General features: G+C 42.8%; 2 protein-coding genes across 8 annotated transcripts in view; both read left to right on the plus strand.

Annotated features, from left to right (window-relative positions):
* Positions 1-8359, plus strand: part of cntln (centlein, centrosomal protein) — an 80511-nt gene extending 72152 nt beyond the window's left edge. For 2 of the 3 annotated variants that reach the window (XM_079338359.1, XM_079338358.1), the window contains exon 27: positions 7065-7901. In XM_079338359.1, the coding sequence (XP_079194485.1) occupies positions 7065-7175 (111 nt within the window). In that variant the 3' untranslated portion in view covers positions 7176-7901. Of the gene's footprint in view, positions 1-7064; positions 7902-7968 lie in introns of those variants that run through there. The other variant, XR_013778679.1, reaches the window with a different exon arrangement.
* Positions 8360-16546: 8187 nt separating this feature from the next.
* sh3gl2a (SH3 domain containing GRB2 like 2a, endophilin A1) overlaps positions 16547-20031 on the plus strand; it is a 35129-nt gene continuing 31644 nt past the window's right edge. For all 5 annotated transcript variants that reach the window (XM_079338384.1, XM_079338385.1, XM_079338386.1 and 2 more), the window contains exon 1: positions 16547-16768. In XM_079338384.1, the coding sequence (XP_079194510.1) occupies positions 16724-16768 (45 nt within the window). In that variant the 5' untranslated portion in view covers positions 16547-16723. The remainder of the gene's footprint in view (positions 16769-20031) is intronic.

The following is a 20031-nucleotide window of genomic DNA, read 5'->3' on the forward strand; positions in this document are numbered from 1 at the left end:
CTCGGCACCGGCAGCCTGCTATCGACGTTTTCCGTGGGCAGAACAGGGGTGGTGGATGAGGGGAGGGGGTGGGGGGGGGATGAAGCTGGTGTGGAGTGGAGGAGGAGGAGTAGAGCGGAGTATGACAAGGCTGAGACTCGCCCCTAGGTCCCTGCAGGGACCGCTGGGACCACCACAGTCATCCTCCTTTACTGCATTCGACTTTTTCTAACGCCTTTCAAGTCCATCTTGAGCTGTTTTTTTTGTGATTTATTTATTATACATGTTCCTCCTCTCTATATCTCCCAGATTTCTTTCATCTAGGTTTTTTTTTTTTTTTTTTTAACTGTGCTGTGTTATGAGAGGGACACAACTCTTCTGCTCTCTTCTTTCAGTCTTTTCTTAAAATGCAGGACTGACAGCTCATATCTTAAGAGTCCAGGGGAAGGGTATGTGATGGTTATATTTAGGGCAGATCTCTTAATTGGAGGTTTTAGGGTGGTTATGTGTGTCCTTTGATGCTCAGAAACCAGCATTTTCATAGCAAGGGAAAACATTTCTGATCCCTCAAACTCTACCCCTCTTTTTGCTCCTCTCCTCTCTGTCATCGCTTGTGAAAGGCTCACCAAGCAGAACATCTGTGAAGTGAAACAGCCTGGCCTGTCACCCTGCCTGTGACACTAATAACACACTCCCCTAATAGTGATATGATCTTACCCCTGAGCTGCGCTGGCACACACTTCTCCAGATAAGAAGACAAAAATAGACTAAGTGAAAGGAAAGATGAGAGAGAGATCCATGTCCTTAACTGGCTGGCTGTCACTGAGAGAGGATGAGGATGTGTCCATCGGTCTGTGCACGCGTGTATGTGTGTGTGTGTATGTACAATATGTCTAGGTATTGGTGAGTGCATGTGCACTCTCACGACAGCCTCATCCTGTCACTGTCAGTGCCTAATGGAGCTGCCAGTGGGACAGCACTTTATTATCTCTGTGGCCCTGTCAATAGCAAACCCATCACTCACTCCGTGTGTTGGGCCTGTATATATGTCTGTGATGAAAAAGAGCAGACGAGTGGTGTGTGTGTGTGTGTGTGTGTGTGTGTGTGTGTCTGCGGGCCATTGTTCGCCATCCTTGTCATGCCCTGCCACATGTCAACATAACAAGAAAGAGAGACATCCACACCACTTTAGCAAACAGTTTGTTGGAGACAGAGAACAGTGCCTGTGAACGTGTTGAGTTACTGCTGCTCTCATGCCACAGAAGTGGCAGACATTTCTCTTCCCCCCCGCCCCCCTCACCGCTACCCCACATGTCCACTCAAAACCAAATGAAACATTGCATTCATTTCCTCGTCTCTCACCTCCACTAGCCAGTTAATGAAATCAAACCCTACGCCTCTCTGTGGAGAGCCACCATAAGCTGCGCTGCATGGCCAGGACCCAGGGACGGTGCTATCTAATAATCATGAGCAGGCCAGGGGGTGTACTGTACGGCTCCACTGCAACCCGCCATGAATAAGGCCAGCAGAGAAGATGGAGTGTCCATGTGGGCCACAGGGTCCAGGCACCGGCCCGGGGAAGCATTGATTTAATTGCCTTTGGTTTATTTGTGGAGTCCTAATTATTGACTGGAGGTAGAATTTAATGGGCCAAGTCTTTATGAAGACAGGGAAATGACTGGCTTCTGCTGCTGCCCAATAATGAACAGGAGGTGCATGTGCATGCAAGCGTGTGCACATGCATGCAAACACACACATTCCCTCCTGATCATTTTTCAGACTCATTTTGTACACACGCATGCCCATCTCAAGCCTCATGACAGCATAATAACATTTAAAAAGTCATTGACTCTGTTGATTTCTTTATGAGAGGACAGCGGTTTGGTTTACGGGTATGGGGTGACGCAGAGGGCCTGCTAATATTTACCTCACAATCACACCCGAGGGAGACGTACAAGCATCACTTCTTATCAGCCTCCAAACTATAACAAGCAGGTGAACATTACATTAAGACAGTAGTGGAGACAGGCCAGAGCGAGCTGGACTGGATGGACTCACAGGGCTGTGATCGGGGAGGGTGGCTGCCGTAGCGCTCTGCTATGAAGGCAAATTGTTCATTTATCAAAAGTTAAATAAAAGACTTTGTTCACGTCAACTCTTTTCCAAACGTCTCACCATACTGGCACTTCCACAGGGCATTAACCCTTTGTTTAAAAGCATATCAAAGGCTCCATGCCTCGCAGAGCTAACGCACAGAGAAAGTGTTCTCTGGTTGTCGACGCTGCGAGGGCGCTGTGTAGTGAATTGCGTTGCGTGGCTCATTATGCCTCTGTAATGACAAGGAGCAGCTCGGAGTCGCGCACTTCTCTCCAAAGGAAAGTGACTCTAATTAAGGCTCATTTAATGACTGCGCTAATTAAATCAGCGACTCTTTTTGCGTCTCTCTAAGTGTGTTTGTATGTGTGTGGAGGGGACTGGAGCCCGGCCTTTGTACTGTAAATGTGTCACTGAAACATTGGCAGGGAGCAGAATGGGGGATTCCCAGGAGGAGACTGCAGTTAGAGTTGTTAGTGCCAGAGAACACTGCGACTTTTTCTGTGCTCAACTTGCATCTCATATAAATAGAAACAGCAGACACAGCTCGTGGGTGCTGTTCCTTTACTGTGCTGGTTGATTATTTTAACCTGGCCAGATACAACCTATCAAACGCAGAGTTCACAGAGTTGAAATAAGCCAGGTGTATAATATTGTTCACATTCTGTTTTTTGTTTTTTTTTTTAGCTTCAAGAAAATTTCCAGTCTGATGAGCTTTCCCTTTTAAAATGAAAACAGAACCGACGTTTACTCCATGAAGTGGTGACTGGATGTGTTCCTTTTTTTTTTTCTCTTCGTGACAGTTTGCTGCAGGCACAGCCACTTTGTTGATTGTTACTGCTTCTCAGTACATTAACTCGGCCAATGAGCCGTACATTTAATCACGGCTGTGCTCCTGATTGCAGAATTCTACCTAAAGGTTGCATCTCTTTTGTATGGATATCACCTTTCTAAATTTATACCCCAATCGTGTCTGAATCACCTCATTTTCACACCTAATGAGTAGGAACCTGAAACAAAGACCCGGTGCTTCCCTGTGTTTAATCTAGGGTGTATTTAGGTCAGATCGCTAACAAATGCATGTTGCACATTGAAATGATGTTTCCAAACAACGTATCAAGAAAAGGAGAGGTTTTTAATTACAGTATTTGTGGCCCCAAGTGTCCAATTCCCTTTCATATCAGTCTCTCGTGGCCTAAAGGGGAGAAAAGAGAGGGATCTGCTCCGCTGCAGGGGTAGGTAATTATGAAGGAGAAGGAGAGAATAGGCTTGTTGGGAGCTTTGGTGATTTTCTTACCTGAGCCCCTCTTTGCAAATGTGACATATTCATTATCGGAGATAATCAAATGCAAGACTTTTTAGTGTGGTGCCTTTGTGCCTGGGCTTTTTTTTTTTTTTTTATCTATTTATCATGCTGTTGTTGTTGTTATTCCCTCGTTTGATAAATTTGATTTTCAAACAAAAGTGAGAAGATCAGAGATCAAAGAGTCGCTCTCCCCCCTCTGTGATAAAACTGCTGTAACTACTTCCTCACCTTGAAAAGTGGCCTACATTGGAGACGACTCGCCAACCTGGGATGAAGATTAAAAGCGAGAATCCTTCACCGATGTGGAAACAGTCCTGTCACACCAATCAGATGCAAAACAAGTTGTGCATTCATATTCGTCATAAAGCAGCAGAGTGCATAGCTTATTATCTGCTCTCCATGAAGCCTAACTTTTACATTTGAACACCATTTTGTTCATGTTGGTCAGTAGAGAAAAAGTCTTTTGAGACTGTTGAAGAAGCGGAAAGTCCCCGCCATCGTAGAGTTTTTTTTTTGTTTTTGTTTTTTAATCAAGCAGCTCAGTGCTTGTCCACCTATTCAATGTTATAACTACATTATTAGCTGGTAGCTAACTTCGAGAAAACACTTTGACTGACCGCTTGCAGAAATTTGAATGATGTACCCTCACTCTGATTTACCCTCCCTCTTCACTCTCACTCATGTAGATATCGGGCAGTCTGACACAATGCTTACAGCGGCTCACAAATTGGGCCCTTGGAAATAATTGTGTTAACCTGTTCCGAGGGAGAAGGCAAAAGAGCTGGAATGATCGATCTTTAAAAGAAAGAAGAAAAAAAAAAGTTGGTGTTTGTAATGCCACTGTCAGACAATGGTCACTGGAGTGCTGCAACTTTGAGCTGCTCCTCGCCTTGAGGTGTGCCTGGGGCTGTGGAATAGCAATGTCATTTAATTGGCTCATAAAAACACCTTTTGCTCGCAGCTCCGGCCCCTCGCCTCCACACACACACACATACACACACCCACGCTTGTCAGTGTCAGTGGCTTTACATGTCAGTTCACTTCTGAAACATGTTCATGAAATCATACCTAGACAAAAGGTCTGCTCTGCAGGGCCTGTTGAATAGTAATGGCTGTGGGTTAGCATGGCTTAATGCTACAGTAGCTTTTTTATTTTTTTTTATTTTATTAGTGTTGCCATAGGGGACAGGGGCCTCTTGCAAAAACAGCGGCTCCGATGCTTAGCGCTGGTGCTGGCTATCTCTGCCATAGGGGACAGGGGGCCCGGCTAAATCAACTGTAGCATAACATTAGTGCCAGTTGCTAACACTGCCTTAAGCAACCCAGGGGATCGACCAGAGCAGCTGCATCACAGCTTACCTCCAAACATCCTGCAGGGTATCGGTCCCCAGAATATGTGGCCGTTAGATGAAAGGGAGTGGTGGTGCTGATGGACCTGTTTGTGAGTCTGTGTGTGTGTGTGTGTGTCTGTGTGTGTGCTGTTGCTAATCTGCTGATGTGACTCACAAACCTTCGGGAGATGAATCAGAACGAGAAGTACTTTACCCAACAAATAACAATCACTTTACAAGTCCCCAAAAACATATGGAGCTTACCCCGCTTCACTCGGTCAAACATAGATTGACTTTAAAAAGACGTATATAACCCTAAAGATGGAGTTGAGCTCGGTCACCAGTGATCCTGTGGTTTGGACTAAACATCCATGGTTCAAGTCCAGGTCTGGACCTGTGATGCACATTTCAGAGTAGTTTAAGCAGGTGTAGATCTAAGCTGCCATGTGTTTTAGAAAGACACCTAAACAATCCTGTTTTCATAGAAATGAGATATCAATGCAGTTAAGGCATATTCTGTTTTTTGAGAGACATATAATACAATGAAAAATCATTTTTAAAATGTACCTTTCAAGTACATTTAAGAAAAGCTTTGAGAAGGGACTTGTATAGTTGTCTGTCATATAAAAGCCTTAAAATGAACTCCAATCTCAAGGGGATTTATAAATTGATGTTTTTTACTTAAAGTTTTTCTATCTGCGCTTAAGTACCACTCATGTTGGGTTTATCTAGATCTTGTTTACCTGTTAGTGTTGTTTACCCATAATCCCATATCGGTACTTTTAATGATCCAGTCTCCCGCTCTGCTGTCCCAAAGAGCCTTGTGTTGTGGCCGTGTCTCTATTTAAGTGGGTTTGTTTGCTTAGTTAGTGGCTCTAAGTGCAATTAGCTGATTGGGTAATTGTGTGTGTGTGTGTGTGTGTGTGTGTCTGTGTGTGTGTGTGTGTGTCTGTGTGTGTGTGTGTGTGTGTGTGTGTGTGTGTGTGAGACAGAGAGAGTGAACCCTCCTGAGGGCTGAGAGGCAGAGGGAGATGTCTCAGCAGTTACTTCAGTGTAGTGGTTCTCTGAGGAATAGCGTGGTGTGTTTGATGCATCCAGTGCTGCTGGAACTGCCTTTACACTACTCGAATACTGTGTGCACACACACACACACTCACACACACACACACACAGGCGCACACTTCCCGGCACGCTGGGCCTTGTGTTCCCTGCTCCTGTTACCTCTAATGAAGAGGAGAAAGGTGTCAGGGGGCAGAGGGACTGGGGCTCTCACACTCCAGACGTATTGGAAATTGATGAGATGATAGTTTCAGATCACAGACCTTTGCCGTGTCCTTAAAACATGTTAGCTACAGACCTTATTCTAATGTGTGCGGTGAGTGTGTGTTAATCACATCAAAGCAACCCGATACCTTCTATTCCCCGATGCAGATGTTCCTCAGTAAAGTTTGTTTCAGCACTTTAGACCAGTGTTGGCCGGTTCCTCTATGCCTGGTTTAATGGCTAATATTCTCACATTCCCTTTTAAGAGATAAAAAGTCAAATATTTTATGATATCGAAGTCACTATTTTCAGCTCGACCAGTTCACTTCTCATCTCATGCCACGTGACTGTGGGAAATGGCTCAGGGAATTAATTTGTATCCTCTGCCTCAAGTAGACGTTTTTTAAAAGGCTGCACATAAGTTGAAGTGAATATTTATGGGTGATACAGTTTGAATGCCTGCCTTTGGTCAGACACCCTAATGACCACACAATCCCTGTGTCGATTCAGAGGAAAAACAAAATTATCCAGAACTCTGAGGAGAAGCCGGTCCACCTCTTTATTTCTCTTCTACACTATTTCCATGACACAAGTTGACTTTAAAGATCCTCAGTCTCAACTGTTGTTTTCCTATATGATGAAGTCAATCAGTACAATAAAAAAAAAAGAGCTGTGTTAAATGTTCATATAGACATGCAAGTGTACTTTTGGACAAATCAAGTACAAAATATAGTCTAACAAGTTGTACATAGCTGTTCTACCTCAGAATAGACACTAATGGGAAAAAGTAGAGTGTGTCAAAAAAAGCTTTGAAACTACTGCTGTGTAGCTTTTTTTTCTACATTTCCTTGTTGAAACACTCAACGTAGAGGGTCCCTCAAAAGTTTCACAATTCCTCAGGCTGTCTGAGGTTCTTTTGTTTCAAAAACCAGCAAACAGGCTCTCTGAAAAGCTGCCAGGTGTCAAAAATCAGACTTTTTTTTTTTTTTTAACAGTTGTGCATTTGTGTGTTTTCCTCATTTGCTCTTTTTTCTCTTACCCCTTCCACCGCCACCCCCACACCCTTTTTCTATCGCTCCCCTCCCCTGCAGATTCCCTCTGCCGGCCAGCTAATGGAGGCTGTGCGCGTGAAGATGAAGGAGAGGAAAGTGCTGACAGAAGAGCTGGCCACACTCACAACACCAGTCAGCGAAAAAGCCTGACTCCCTGGGCTGAAGCTGGGAAAACTGTCATCCTCTTCTTTTTTTTTCTCCCTCCCTTCCTCTCTCCCTCTCGGTTCCCGCTCAGTGGGAGCTAGGCTGAGCCAAGCTGAGCCGGGGCAGCAGAACCAATATTTGTGAGAACAGGGCTGTCGACTCACTCTGGGCCACTGGCTCGACACAGCAGCCCTGCTTTTGTAAATGAGCCCTCGACATCTGTGTTAGCGCTCAGAGCACTATGTCTATCAGACAGGGCCCTTTAGCGCCGAGCTAATTTACAGTGCAGCCACTCTACCCCACTCTCCACGCAGACCTGGGGTGATAAAGCAAATGCTTACGCTAATGTTCAAGTAACACTTTTTACAACTCTCTTTTACTTTTTTCCTTAATTTATTTGACACCTCAAGGACCTTTGGATGCATGGACTTGACCTAGCAATGCCAAGTCGACACTTTGAGAAAGTGAAGAGTGCAGCACAGAGCAGAATATTCAATGTAAGAGGGAACATACTGAATGAAGACAGTTTAATTTTTTTTTATGCACTCCAGCTATTTATTTGGATGGATGTTTTCTTTGTTTTTTTGTTTTTTTTTAAAGATTTGGTAACGATTTTACATCACTTACTGTAAGCATTTATTCTTTTTTTGATTTGAGAGGTCATTATGTAAATTATTCATGTTATTCTTCTGTAAAACAATTTCAGATTTCAAAATAAAACCCATTTCACTTCTTTTTTGGCTTCTAGTTTTTGTTATTCATTTGTGAATTTTATGGCTCTGCTCTCCGTCTCTTGCAGAAGTTCAAAGGACTGTCAGTCACTGTGCGATGGTGACGGAGGATGTTTTGGTGGACTGTGGGGTTCTCTCACCTCTCATGATTGACGGCTGGCTGTTGGCATGGTTTCTGTCTGTAACAAGTGACCCCTGCTGTTGACATCATTAACAAGGGTCCACATGGGCACTCAGCACAGCAGAGCACAGGACTGTGTTAGAGGAATGGCTTCATCCTTGACATGTCTACCTCCAGCCCTTTTATCTTTTCCCCATTTTCTTATATCTCTTATTATTCATTTTGAATATTAAACCATGATCCTGGTCTCCTTTGTCCTCTCACTGGCATCCTCCACCAGAGACCACACACTCCTCCCTTCTCAGTCATCCTTTCTTTTTATTAAACTACTTTCGTTACCTCTGCTATCTTTTGTTTTCCTCTTTACCACTTCTTTTTGTGATGTATAATTAACAATGGTGTGCAGAACCCTGCGTTCAGGAATTAAAATGAAATAATTCCACTTTTTAATCCCCCCTCCCTCCTCAAATATATGCTAATGATGTCGTTTTCCTTTATCTTTTTATAATAAAGGATTAGGCCGGGACTGTCTCTCGCTGCAACTCGGGGACCAATTTAGCTGGGATCCAGGAGAGACAAACCCTTGTGGTTAATTACCATTCATTAACATAGTTTGCATCTTTTCTTCTTCTCCAATACCCAAGAGCCAGCTATTGTCAATATTTGTCCCATATAAATTCTGCAGTTTTTTTTCCTCAGTCACTGTCCTCCAGCGTAATGCAGCTAATGACAAACATTAATAACTCAGAGAAATCCGGTGGCGCAGTGGGGATACAAGAGCAAAGCATCGGTGCCACGCAAATTATCTCAGAGCCCCCTCCCCTCTCCGTCTGACTGTGTCTGTTCCTCTCTTCCTTCTAGCCTGTAATGCATAGTCAACATGTTTGCTCCTCGAGCCCCGGCCTCGGCTGACACACTCGTGCTATTTCTGTGACATATTCAAATGCGGGCCCCCCTCAGCTGGTACTCCCTTGGGTTTAATTAACCTGGCCTTGCCTCTGACGCTCCCTCAGTGAAGACATTAAAACGATCTTGAAAACACCCTTCAAATGTGCCCCCCCCCCCGCCCCCCCCACTCACTCGAAACACATACACCAATGTCTTCCACTAGACACACTGTGAATTATTATCTCTTTATTTTCTGTGTTGGAATGGCGTCACATCCCCTCCTTTTCTTCTCTTTCACTCTCTCCTTGTCTTTTCCTGTACGGCTCTCATTAAGAGAGGCTTCCTGTGGGGATTACTTTGATCAGTAGTTCCAAATGTAAAGTTTTCCTCCCTCCCTCTCTTATTCATTCCAACATAATCATCTCTGTGTCATTTTTTCTTTTGTCTTTATCGCTCTCACACTGCTTTCTTTTAAATTCGACTTCCGTGTGTGGGTTTTTTTTCTTTCTCTATTTCCTTCAGGAGATTGTTTCTGCAGGGGGTAGAGAAGGTCAGGGTCATGGGTTGACTTTGGGGTCGATCAATGAATTGTGTATATGCGTCTTTGTCTTGTGTGTGTGTGTGTGTGTGTCCCAAGGCTTCTCTGTTGAACTTCTAAGTTCCCTTGGTGAATTGAGGATGCGAGCCACTTGGGTGGGAAGGCCGGTAGCACTACAAAGAACAGTCAAAGCACAAACTGTGATATGTGCAGCCTCCAACTGATGCACAATTAGTCCTCACAGATCCCGTCAGCCAGCTGTGGTGTGAGTAGGAAACAGCCTCTGGTGGCTTCCCTTACTTCACTGACACAGTTTCACACCCCAGCTATTGCTGCCAATACATCAGTCTGCTTTGATATCACACACAGACACTTGGCACCGTCTTAAATAACAAGGTACTTGTGACATTCAGCCAAATGTTTTTTGACAAATATATAATGCAACATGTTTACAGTTTGTATTGTTCCTGTGTTTCATGATTCAACCACTGGGAGATGTTTCAGACACAAAGGTACAAGGCAGAGGTTGTTTGTGTATGACAGAAATCTCTCTACATGTTGATACTGATCCATGACCGTACCGGGACATCTACGCCTAATGATGATATTCGTTAAACTTTTAAATCCCTCAGGTGAATCTTCACTGTAACCATGTATAATTTTCTTTTTCATTTTATCACATGCCACCTTAAAAAAAAGGGAATAACACTCTCTTGATGCACATATGCTATGTATACAACCTCATTGATCTTCACTTGAACAAGTCCCTTATCATCCTCTCCAGCACGCCAGACATGAAACAGCAGCAGATTATGGGTGGATGCGGCCCGCCGTGGGAAGCTAGGGAGCAGATAAAAAGGCCAGCCACTCGGGGGACTGAAGCTATGTTTTGATGCTGTGTGATAAGGCAGAGGCATAGGGGGAGAGGAAGGGGAAGTTACAGGATCTATCTTTCTATATATATTTATATATATCCTCTGGCTTTCCCCTTTTCGGGTTTCTCTCCCCTCCATCTCACCTCTTTGCTTTGTCCAAGCTGTTCCTGCACTTTTCTTGTTCTTTGACACTCACACTTTCTGCATCCCTGTGGACTGTCCTAAGCCTTGCTCATGGCGGCTGTCTCTCTAAAGCCATGGCCTGAGCTTCTGGGCAGAAGAAGGAGAGAGAATGAGAGAGGGGTTGATCTGGTCTCTAATCCACCTTCTCTTTCTGCGTAGGAGGGAAACTCTAGTCCTCAACATCACCTCAGAGAGAAGTGACTCTTTGAAAGTGGATACCTAAACCCTCTGGTGTTCTTTTGACTAATCTGAGCTGTTGTCTCAAATGGAGTAGAAAATGTGCTCTCTAATATTGCAGATCAGTCAGACTGTCACTTTTGGTTGCACTACAGTGTATTGTCAGAAATTCCAGTATTTCCAGTGCTGAGCTCCTGAGCAAGAGATTATTTGTTCTTCGACACTGACTTCATCATTTGGCATACTGTCCTGAGAACCATTTTGTTGTGAACATTCGGAGTCAAATCAGAAACAGTATCAGTCTTCATTGGTCAGGGCGGTTGTGAAAAGAAAAAGAAAAAAAGGCAGCCATCCTTTGTTTTCAGCTCCAGCATGTATAATAACACCTTTGTCTTGGGTGTACGGCTCCTCAAAGCACCTCTCCACCTTGACTAACTTTTTCAAGCGCTCATTAGCGGACTGGCTGAAGTTTGGAGGCTATGATGCAGGCTAACAGATTACCCCCTGTAAAGTAGCACACCTCAGGTAATCACACTAATGAATTCAAGCATCCCCCATATTCCTTCTCCTTTTCCATATTCTTACCTTCTTCCTTTCTTCCACAGTGGCGGGCCGGCACAAGAAGTGCCAAACAACAAAGAAGTGTTTGTTTGCATAACATTAGCCCCGCACGCTCGCACACAGTGGCGGGGGCCTGACTGCAGGACCGACTGGAGGCTTCCCATGAACACAGGTGGAACAGGGCGAGCATCACTGGGACCAATTAGAGCAGAGCTCAGGTACATTAGCATGTTTGAGTGGAGCAGGCTTGCGTGGGGATTGGTAGGCTTTGTGAAACACACAAACACATGACCACAGCCTGGTGTGTGTTAGTTGTTTGTCTCTCGTGACACAACAGGCATATGTGGGACAAATGACCCCAGTCTGCAGCTGTCACTGCCCATTCTGGCCTTTTATCTCTTTGGAACAAATGTTTCCTTCGCTTATAATTATAGTCTCCAGTTATTTAGGTTTAATCATTAATGAAATATAAACATGACCTTTATATTTTAAAGATTTATGTAAAAAGTCCATCAGATGTAAGGTGGTTTTTCCAAAGGAAAACTGAAACAAGTGTGATGATTACATTAGACACAACTAGCCACAGATAGCAGTAGCCTGTTTTCTCGAAATTTTATTTCCATTAAACCAATATTGTAATATACATTACAATAGAAGTCTCATTAAAAAGTGCCATCCTTGCATTCAAGGAGAACCCCCCCCCCCCCCCCCCCCCCACACACACACACACACTCTCACACTCACAAGCACTCTCTTTACCTTGACATTACAACCACAGATCATCCATTATTCTGCATACTGGCACCATAATTAAAAGTTTAGCCAGATATCAAAATCACATCAACTTATCATCACTCCACAATATAATACAGCAACACGTCTATTAAAATTAAGCTGAGTTAAAATGTTAAAATAAAGCAATATTTACTCAAGAACATGGGAAACACTTATTAAAAATGATCATCTTAATCTTGTGAAATTAAGGTAAACAAAACAGAACTAACCCTTCCAGTAAAAAATTAAGGCTTCCATAATCATCATTTCCTTGACATTGTCATGACCACATTTTCACCAGAGAGCACCGAGACACGACTAAGACATTTAGGAATCGAGTCAAGAAGAAGGCCATTATATCTATAAAAAAATCCTCATCTTGTGTGCAGGGGGCGTCTCACTCACTTAGAGCGCAACATCGGGAAGGTTGCGAACATAACCAGGGGATAGTGAATGAATTGAAGTTATTTGTTCTTTTTAAAACAGGCATTTTCCTTTCAATCACAGAAGTGGATGTCAGTGGTTGTCTGATAAAAATGCATTCAATAGCGAGACAAGACGGAGACCATAAAAAAAGACAGAATCCTGAACCACCTTTACTGGTTTCTATGAATGCAACAAGTTCATCGATTGTGCACCGGGCTACTTCTGTATGTTTGAGCTTTTGACCTCACCCTATACTTAAGGATGCATCTCAGATCTTGTTCTTATGTTTGGAGCTCATGACGATAGTTCAGGGTTAAAACTTAACACTTTAGAATGACCTGCGAAAGCTTTACTTAGAGGGGCATCGTCTTTTCTCGCAGCGAAGGAGACCCTTTGACCTAAACAGGGGTGATGTAATGAACATTTTGAGATATTATGAAGCCCTGTTTGCTCTCTGAATGTGAGAGTAATATAAAGATTTGGATGAATTTTTGCCTTTTTCTTTAACAGATGCCACTAAGGTAGTCCAAGTGTCTGTAACAATGCATTTTTTTCTGACATGTTGAAAGAATTAGGGTTTTGTAGAGCTGTCTTGCAGAGGTCCCAATTACCACTCATTAACTGGCAGATAGAGGTAACTGTGTATTTTAGTGGAATAAAAGCTGAACGCTGATCATCAGGGTTAAAATCCTGCATTGATGGATAAAACCAGGGTGCTGAAAGAGATGAATTAAATAATTGTACCTTTAAGTCTTGAAATAGAAAACTAGCCAACCAAGAGCCAAACTAATAAAGGACTCCATATTTACTTCATGATAACGTAGTTCTGCGAGGCTTATTGGATACAATCTTGTTTGAAAGTTGGAGTTTTCTCGTCTGAGGCCATAGTGCTATTGTAAACCTCAACAGGTGCAGTCCTAAGTGAAATAATGTGAGCGTATCTTGAACTTGTTTCCATGTACGGGTCAATTTAAATACCAGTGTGTGTTTGACAGATTATTTTTTAAAATTTGGATCAAATAAGGAATAATTCTTTTACCCCCAAAAGCCTGACATCATTTAGCATTAACACAATAACCACAAATTAAATACGAGCAGAGGTAATTATTTGGCTTTAGAGCATTTATCACAAATTCAAACAAGGAATTTACCATTTAACCTGCAAATCTACTTATGAATACCATCAATAACTGTCATTAAACTGCCCCCTGGTACTCTGTTAAAGAAGATCAACATGTTAGCAACAATACTCTTTTTGTAGCAATTGTAGCTTTCACTCTTACAGTAGCGCCGCCTGTAATAAAGTTAATAGCAACCATTTCATATAGCACTTGAGCCTCTGTGTCCTGTCTGTGCAGTACAGGTGAGATTTATCATCTCATGAGTTAAGACACCTCCAGACACACGCGCACACATCACTAAGCTGTAGTACAAAGCATTTCATTACAGCTGCTTGCCGAGGCCAGGAAACAGAGCAGAGAACTGCGAACAGTTCACAGTCTGCCGGTTTGATGTGTCACCTGTGTGTTAGCTATGAGCCAATAAGAACTGCTCAGACAAAGTAAACAATAGTGCTTCTACATCTTACATACTACTATATATTTAATGCTCTCAGCGCAACCAAGTGACCTGAGAGTAATACAACAGGCTCTAATCATAGTGCTGCATGTCAGAGTTCCCTGTGTTACACTGAAATGCACCATTAGTGCTGCATCGTGTCATACCACTAGATGGCAGCAAATTACTATAGAGTGTCACTTGTCAGTGAGCGTGCGCAGAGGCAATACACAATTTACATGAATAGAAATTCTATAAGTTTCCCACATCATTAATTGGAGTTTTAAGGTTGACAATTCTTGAAATATCCTTTTAACTTTTTACACTCTGATACCTGGACTATTAGGATGTTATGTCAATATTACAGACCTTCTATTTTGGTGGTGGACTATAATGTACATCGTTTATCATTTAGAAAACACGTTGTAATTGATTTTGTCCTTTTACAGATGTACCTTTTGTAATGATTTGAAATCATTATTTTTGTTATATGGAATAACTACTCCGATACGCTGATACACAGTTAAAATAGATAAACCATCAAGTCTGACTGTATGTGCAAATTCTGTCCACTTGATGGCGCTCCTGGCATTACAAATGTTTCCCCTCATCGTCAACTTGCACTCCTTCAAAGAATCCGGCGTGCTGGAATTTGATGATAACGCAAGATAAAAACTATATTTCGACAATAGAATAGATTTTAAATAGATTTTAAAAACTATTTCATGAAGCAATCAGACCGCGGTGATGACAGGGATGGAGTTTGCACATGGAGAACAAATTAAGAGTCGGCTATAATTAGTACGTAAATATTTATATAAAGGATGTGGCGTGTATATTTAACTGTCAATATTTAATACATATGCACAACTAGTACAGTGTGGATTGATCGCACAAAGCCTGGAGTGTCAAAGCTATTTACATTTCAGAGCTTACTTACCCAAACGTCAGCAGGTTTATTTATATTATCAGATTGTTATGGCACAACACCGATCGTCACGTATTCTGTGGTGTAATTGTGACAAATACACCTCCCATACATGTACACGACACACCCTTATTACAGTCATTTATTTTTAAACTCACACTTGTTTGCAATTTAACTCTTACCATCTAATTATTTTCCAAAATCGAAAAACAGAGCTGTGTTTTAATAATATTGAATGGATTAGGTGAGATATTGTACAGTTCACACTTCTTTATCCTGAAGCCGAAATTTTAGGATACGAAGGAGATCATAAGACTAAGACAGCATTTTCAGTCTACATTTCTTTTTTTCAGGACGTTTTAAAACCATAGGCTACTCAGAATTTGTTAGCCCAGTTAGTGGTCGTCACTCTAAATCTTATTCCAGTTCTGCTTTAGTAGCCATATGGGTAGAGTCTCTGCATATCTGCCCGGGTAGTTCACCACAGTCAGACCAGCCATCTGGCGTCGAGGCGCTGCCGCTGAGCTGACTAATGTGCGCAGGTGACTTCTTAGCTTTAATTCGGAGCCATTACTCGCATTATTCACGCAGATCCGTGCAGGCTTTTTAATCGTATCAGCCAAAGAATAACGTGATGAGCAGATTGGGTTGGAGTCAGTGTTGCCAAAAGCGAGGGTTGCACATTCCAGCCTGTTATTTGCCAGAATTAGCAGAAAGTACGCATTTGTTAAAGTACATTTGATCACATCTTAAAACGTAGATCCACGGTTAATCCAAGGAAAAGTTCTTCACGCGTAATTTAGTTTATTTGCTTCCCCGTCAATATAATGACTTCCTAGTTTCAGTGCAAAATAAGCTGCTTGAGCCATTACGCACAAGCTGACAAAGGTTAAGTGTCATGTAAACCTAACCATTATTTTCCTCAAGACATTCTTTTTTTCCCCAAAATGATCTGGACAGACCCGATCTAACATCTATATTTAACACAATATAATGTTGTTGTTGTTGTTGTTGTTTTTTGTTTTGTTTTGGTTTGGGGGTTTTTTCGGGCTAGGGTATGTGCAAATAAATGTGTTAATATAGCACTTTTTCTATAGAGGGCAAGAAGGCAAGTGCTAAAGCCCCCTTTGAATGTGTGCACGTGCAAATGAAACTCTTAAATTGGAGTTTTAAGGTCTCCAGTCTGGACACGTCTTTGGTTCCAGTTTGGAGGAACTCTGTGAGTATAAGTAACTAGGATAGTTGTGGCACGGCGTTGGCGCTGTGATTGTCGCTGTCCGGGGTGCTGAAAGAGTCTTTCACTCCCAAGGAAGTGACAAAACCAAAACTAATCTGGGGTATGTTTTCTAGTCACTTTATTTATTTATTTTCAGGACCATCAAAGTGCTTAGGTGATGTTCTGGAATCTTCCTAATCATTATTGCCATCCGAAAGTCCCCATCTGCCCTCGCAGAATCTGTTCCTTGTCCACTGACTAAACGAGATTAGATTAGCAAATACCTCTAGTCTCACTTAGAGTACCGGGTCCAGTCTTGGTGTGGAGGCGGTCGCTTTAAAAGGAGCTGGCTCCGACGTCAGCGCCGTTTTGGACATGTGGTTTTGACATCCAATAGCCTGATCGCGGCTTTAGTCAGCCCTTTTTCTCTCAGGAGATCCCTCTGCTGAAGACTAGCGTAGACAGGGGTTATCCACGGCTGCACGACCATCACCAGATACAACTAGGACCAACATTTTTCCTCCTCTCACATTTGAACCTCCAGTTCATATCCACAGCTAGAACCACCGTGTAGCGACCATGTCTGTAGCGGGGCTCAAGAAGCAATTCCACAAAGCCACTCAGGTAAGAGGAGGCGACGGTATCAAATCTCAACACATCCTCATGTTGTCGACTCGTGACCCGTTGTCGGAGTAAATACTTACCTGTGTCGAGGTGGTAGAGATTGTTGTTTTTTAAATGTTCTCCTCATGCTGCTCACATCATGTTAGTAGTTTTGACATATTATTAAAGGCTGCCTCTGAATAATTTCTTCACTGCTCCCCTGGTGCTGAAATGGGCTCCTCTGTGGAGTCTAGCGTGCTGCAGCATTGCACCAACATAATAACGTATTACTCATGTTACACTGTGCAGCCCGGGCTGTGCTTTAATGCGATTATTTGATGCATGACGGGAAATACACGATAATTATTCACGTCGTGTTTCTTCTCGGCACGACTCTGCGCTGATAGTGATGATGGTGATGCCGGGGACGTCAGATCCTCCCGGTACCCTTCAGATGACATTCCGCGCAGGAAACCAGCAGAGCCGCATCCTATGGCAGCCACACGCTCATACAATGCGCAAGTTGTTTTCCTGAATGAGGGGTGGTGGTTTAAATCAGCGGTTCTTTCAGCCAATAACAGTGGGAACTCCGACACTCGAGATGTTACGCAATCGTTAAGTGCGCCTTGGCGGAAATCCGCTCCTGCCATCATCGACACGCCATGACCTCCGCGCCCTCTAAACGCGTTTATCATTTATTGCGGGACAGCAGTGATAGATTAAATCATGGCTTCCCCCTCTACTCTCATGTTGAATCATGCAGTTTTAAGATAAAGGCCCTACATGAAGAACAGGATCAGTTCAAGGTTACTCAAAGGCTTTCTTTCGTTAACCCCTCCCAGCAGTGCTAGTGTCATTCTTACTTTACAACCAGAAGCTCAAGATGGATATTTTATTTAACCCTCAGTGACTCTGGAGGCCATAGCAGAAGTGGCCCAGAGTCACTGAAGGTCTTAATGGGATCTTGATGGGCACATTCATCCCCCGCAGCAGCTTCACAAGGCCTGTTGTGACTTGTATTTCTGGTGCTATGGCTGTGAGGGAGGTCGTCCGTTTGTATGGGTGAGCCACAGTAGCATTGACAGGAAGCTTCAGGCCCAGCACAGCGGGACACCCAGAGCCAGTTTGAGTCACACAAAACGTTCTTCTCTTCATTCTTATAGTTCACCCAGATGATCTAAATGGCCTTGGTTAAAGCTCCAAAGCTGCTTCGTTCCTTAATATTTATGAACAAATGACATTGGAAGAGGGAGATGAACGTTTAACTGTGACACATATTACAGTGTGTGTCTCGATGGTCAGCATCTATGGAACTCTCTTGTCTCTTAATTTCACATTAGATCTGAATTGTGATGCCAGTAGGTAATTTACACAATTACCATCTGGAATCCATTATGATGACACATCATGTTGTATTTTTTTCTAAAATTTAATTCATATTGTAAACACCAAACTAACACTTAGATGACACAGGACTTGAGTTTCTTTGGACGTTGCTGAAGGGCAGCACTTGCAGTTTCACTGTGATGGAAGAATAAATAAAGAAATAAAAAACAATGATTGCAAATGTGCCTGTTAACACACTTCTCAGTTTTAATCAGCAGCTCATCTGATCTGATTGGAAGGAGACAGCAGCCCACTCGGGGCATTAGATCGCTGCACAGATTGTGTTAATTCTGTGTGATGAGTCTATTGTCACTCATTAGCAGAGCCATGTCTCTCCCTGTAGATGGGGGGTTGCATCTGTGTGATTGTGGCAGTGTTGCCTGAGAGCGTTTTTATCTGTAAATGTGCATACAGTTTTGTCTCTAGCAGTGCAGGCACAAAGAGGTGTGGCTGAGTGTGTAATGTGCCGTGATTACGATTGAATTTGTAGATTTTTTACACAACACAGTTTTCATTACTCAGTTTTATTCCCAACGTGATTCAGGCAGCTTCAGGCTCAGAGTCAGCCATCACTGTGGTCTCCTGCCGTCTGCTCCTTTGTATTACAAACCCTCTATTATGCACACACATACACACGAACACACACACACAAACACACACACACACACACACACAAACACACACACACACACACACACACACACACACTCAGTGGCAGAAGGCTCCCCTCAACCCCTCTGTTCCCCTGCCACAGCTCTGTAATCCAGGCCCAGACCCTCTGCAGTCTGGCTACTTAAATACACATCCTCTAACCAGACTGTAGCATTACCACCAACCACGCATGGAAAGAGGGGGTCAAGAGGATTAAAGTGTGGGACCAGGAATTTAAGAAAATCTGAGAAAAATATTGTCCAAATTGATATGACATTTAATAGCATGGTTAGATTGTTACTTTATTGTTTGCTTTCAAACTGAAAGTTGAAATGAGAAGATCAGAACTGTTTACTATAGCCAGTTAACGTTCAGCAGCCCCCCCCCCCCCCCCCATAAATATCCTGCTAATGTCCTGGACTATTTTATAATGCAGGAAGGATAACTTCTTGTATACTAGATGCATATACATGTGTATACCTCCACAATAAATAATACAGCACATAACCCTTCCTTCATTGGAGAAATACAGATTAGTATACTTGTTACCTTATGGAGCAAGATGTAACATCGTAGTAAGTGAATTCACACTGACCAGGTGATAAAGATAAACTACTGTCAGAGTTCACAGTTTTCTAGTTCCATACCTATATATCATAATAATATTATACATTTTCTTGGAGAACATGTATAATATCAGACGAGTGGAATGCACAGGCCTAAACTACCAAGCGATTCGCACAAAAAAATGATATTTCATATGTGTCCATGACAGTAATGCGCTGCTCTTCTCTTCAACCTTCTTGTGCACTCGTGCTGCTGTAGTGGTGAAGACATTCTGCCAATTCATTGGTTTGCAGAGCAGCTTTTACATCTTTGTTTAATCAGATACTATCGAAATCCAGCATGCTGTGGGTGGTATCTCTAAAGCTGCCTTCCCAGCTTTAACTTCACCATAAGTCAAAAGTATAAAGTTGCTTAAAAACCATAACATCAATGTTAACTTGGAGCTTTGATGTTCAATAATGTGCAACTTTGCTACCAATAACATTTAATATTAAGAAAAAAGTTGATTCATTTATTCAAATGGTCTTACATTGGGGATCCCAGAGGATCTTGCGTCTAGTGCTAATATCTGTCATCCAGATCCTGAATTGCCGCATTGCCCATACAGTCTTGTGCATCCCTAATTGCTACTTGGCTGCACATCTCAAGTTGAAAAGACAGCTCCTTTATGAGACATTGAA

This window comes from Symphodus melops (assembly GCF_947650265.1).
Source record: "Symphodus melops genome assembly, chromosome: 2".
NCBI classification, from domain to species: Eukaryota; Metazoa; Chordata; class Actinopteri; order Labriformes; family Labridae; genus Symphodus; species Symphodus melops.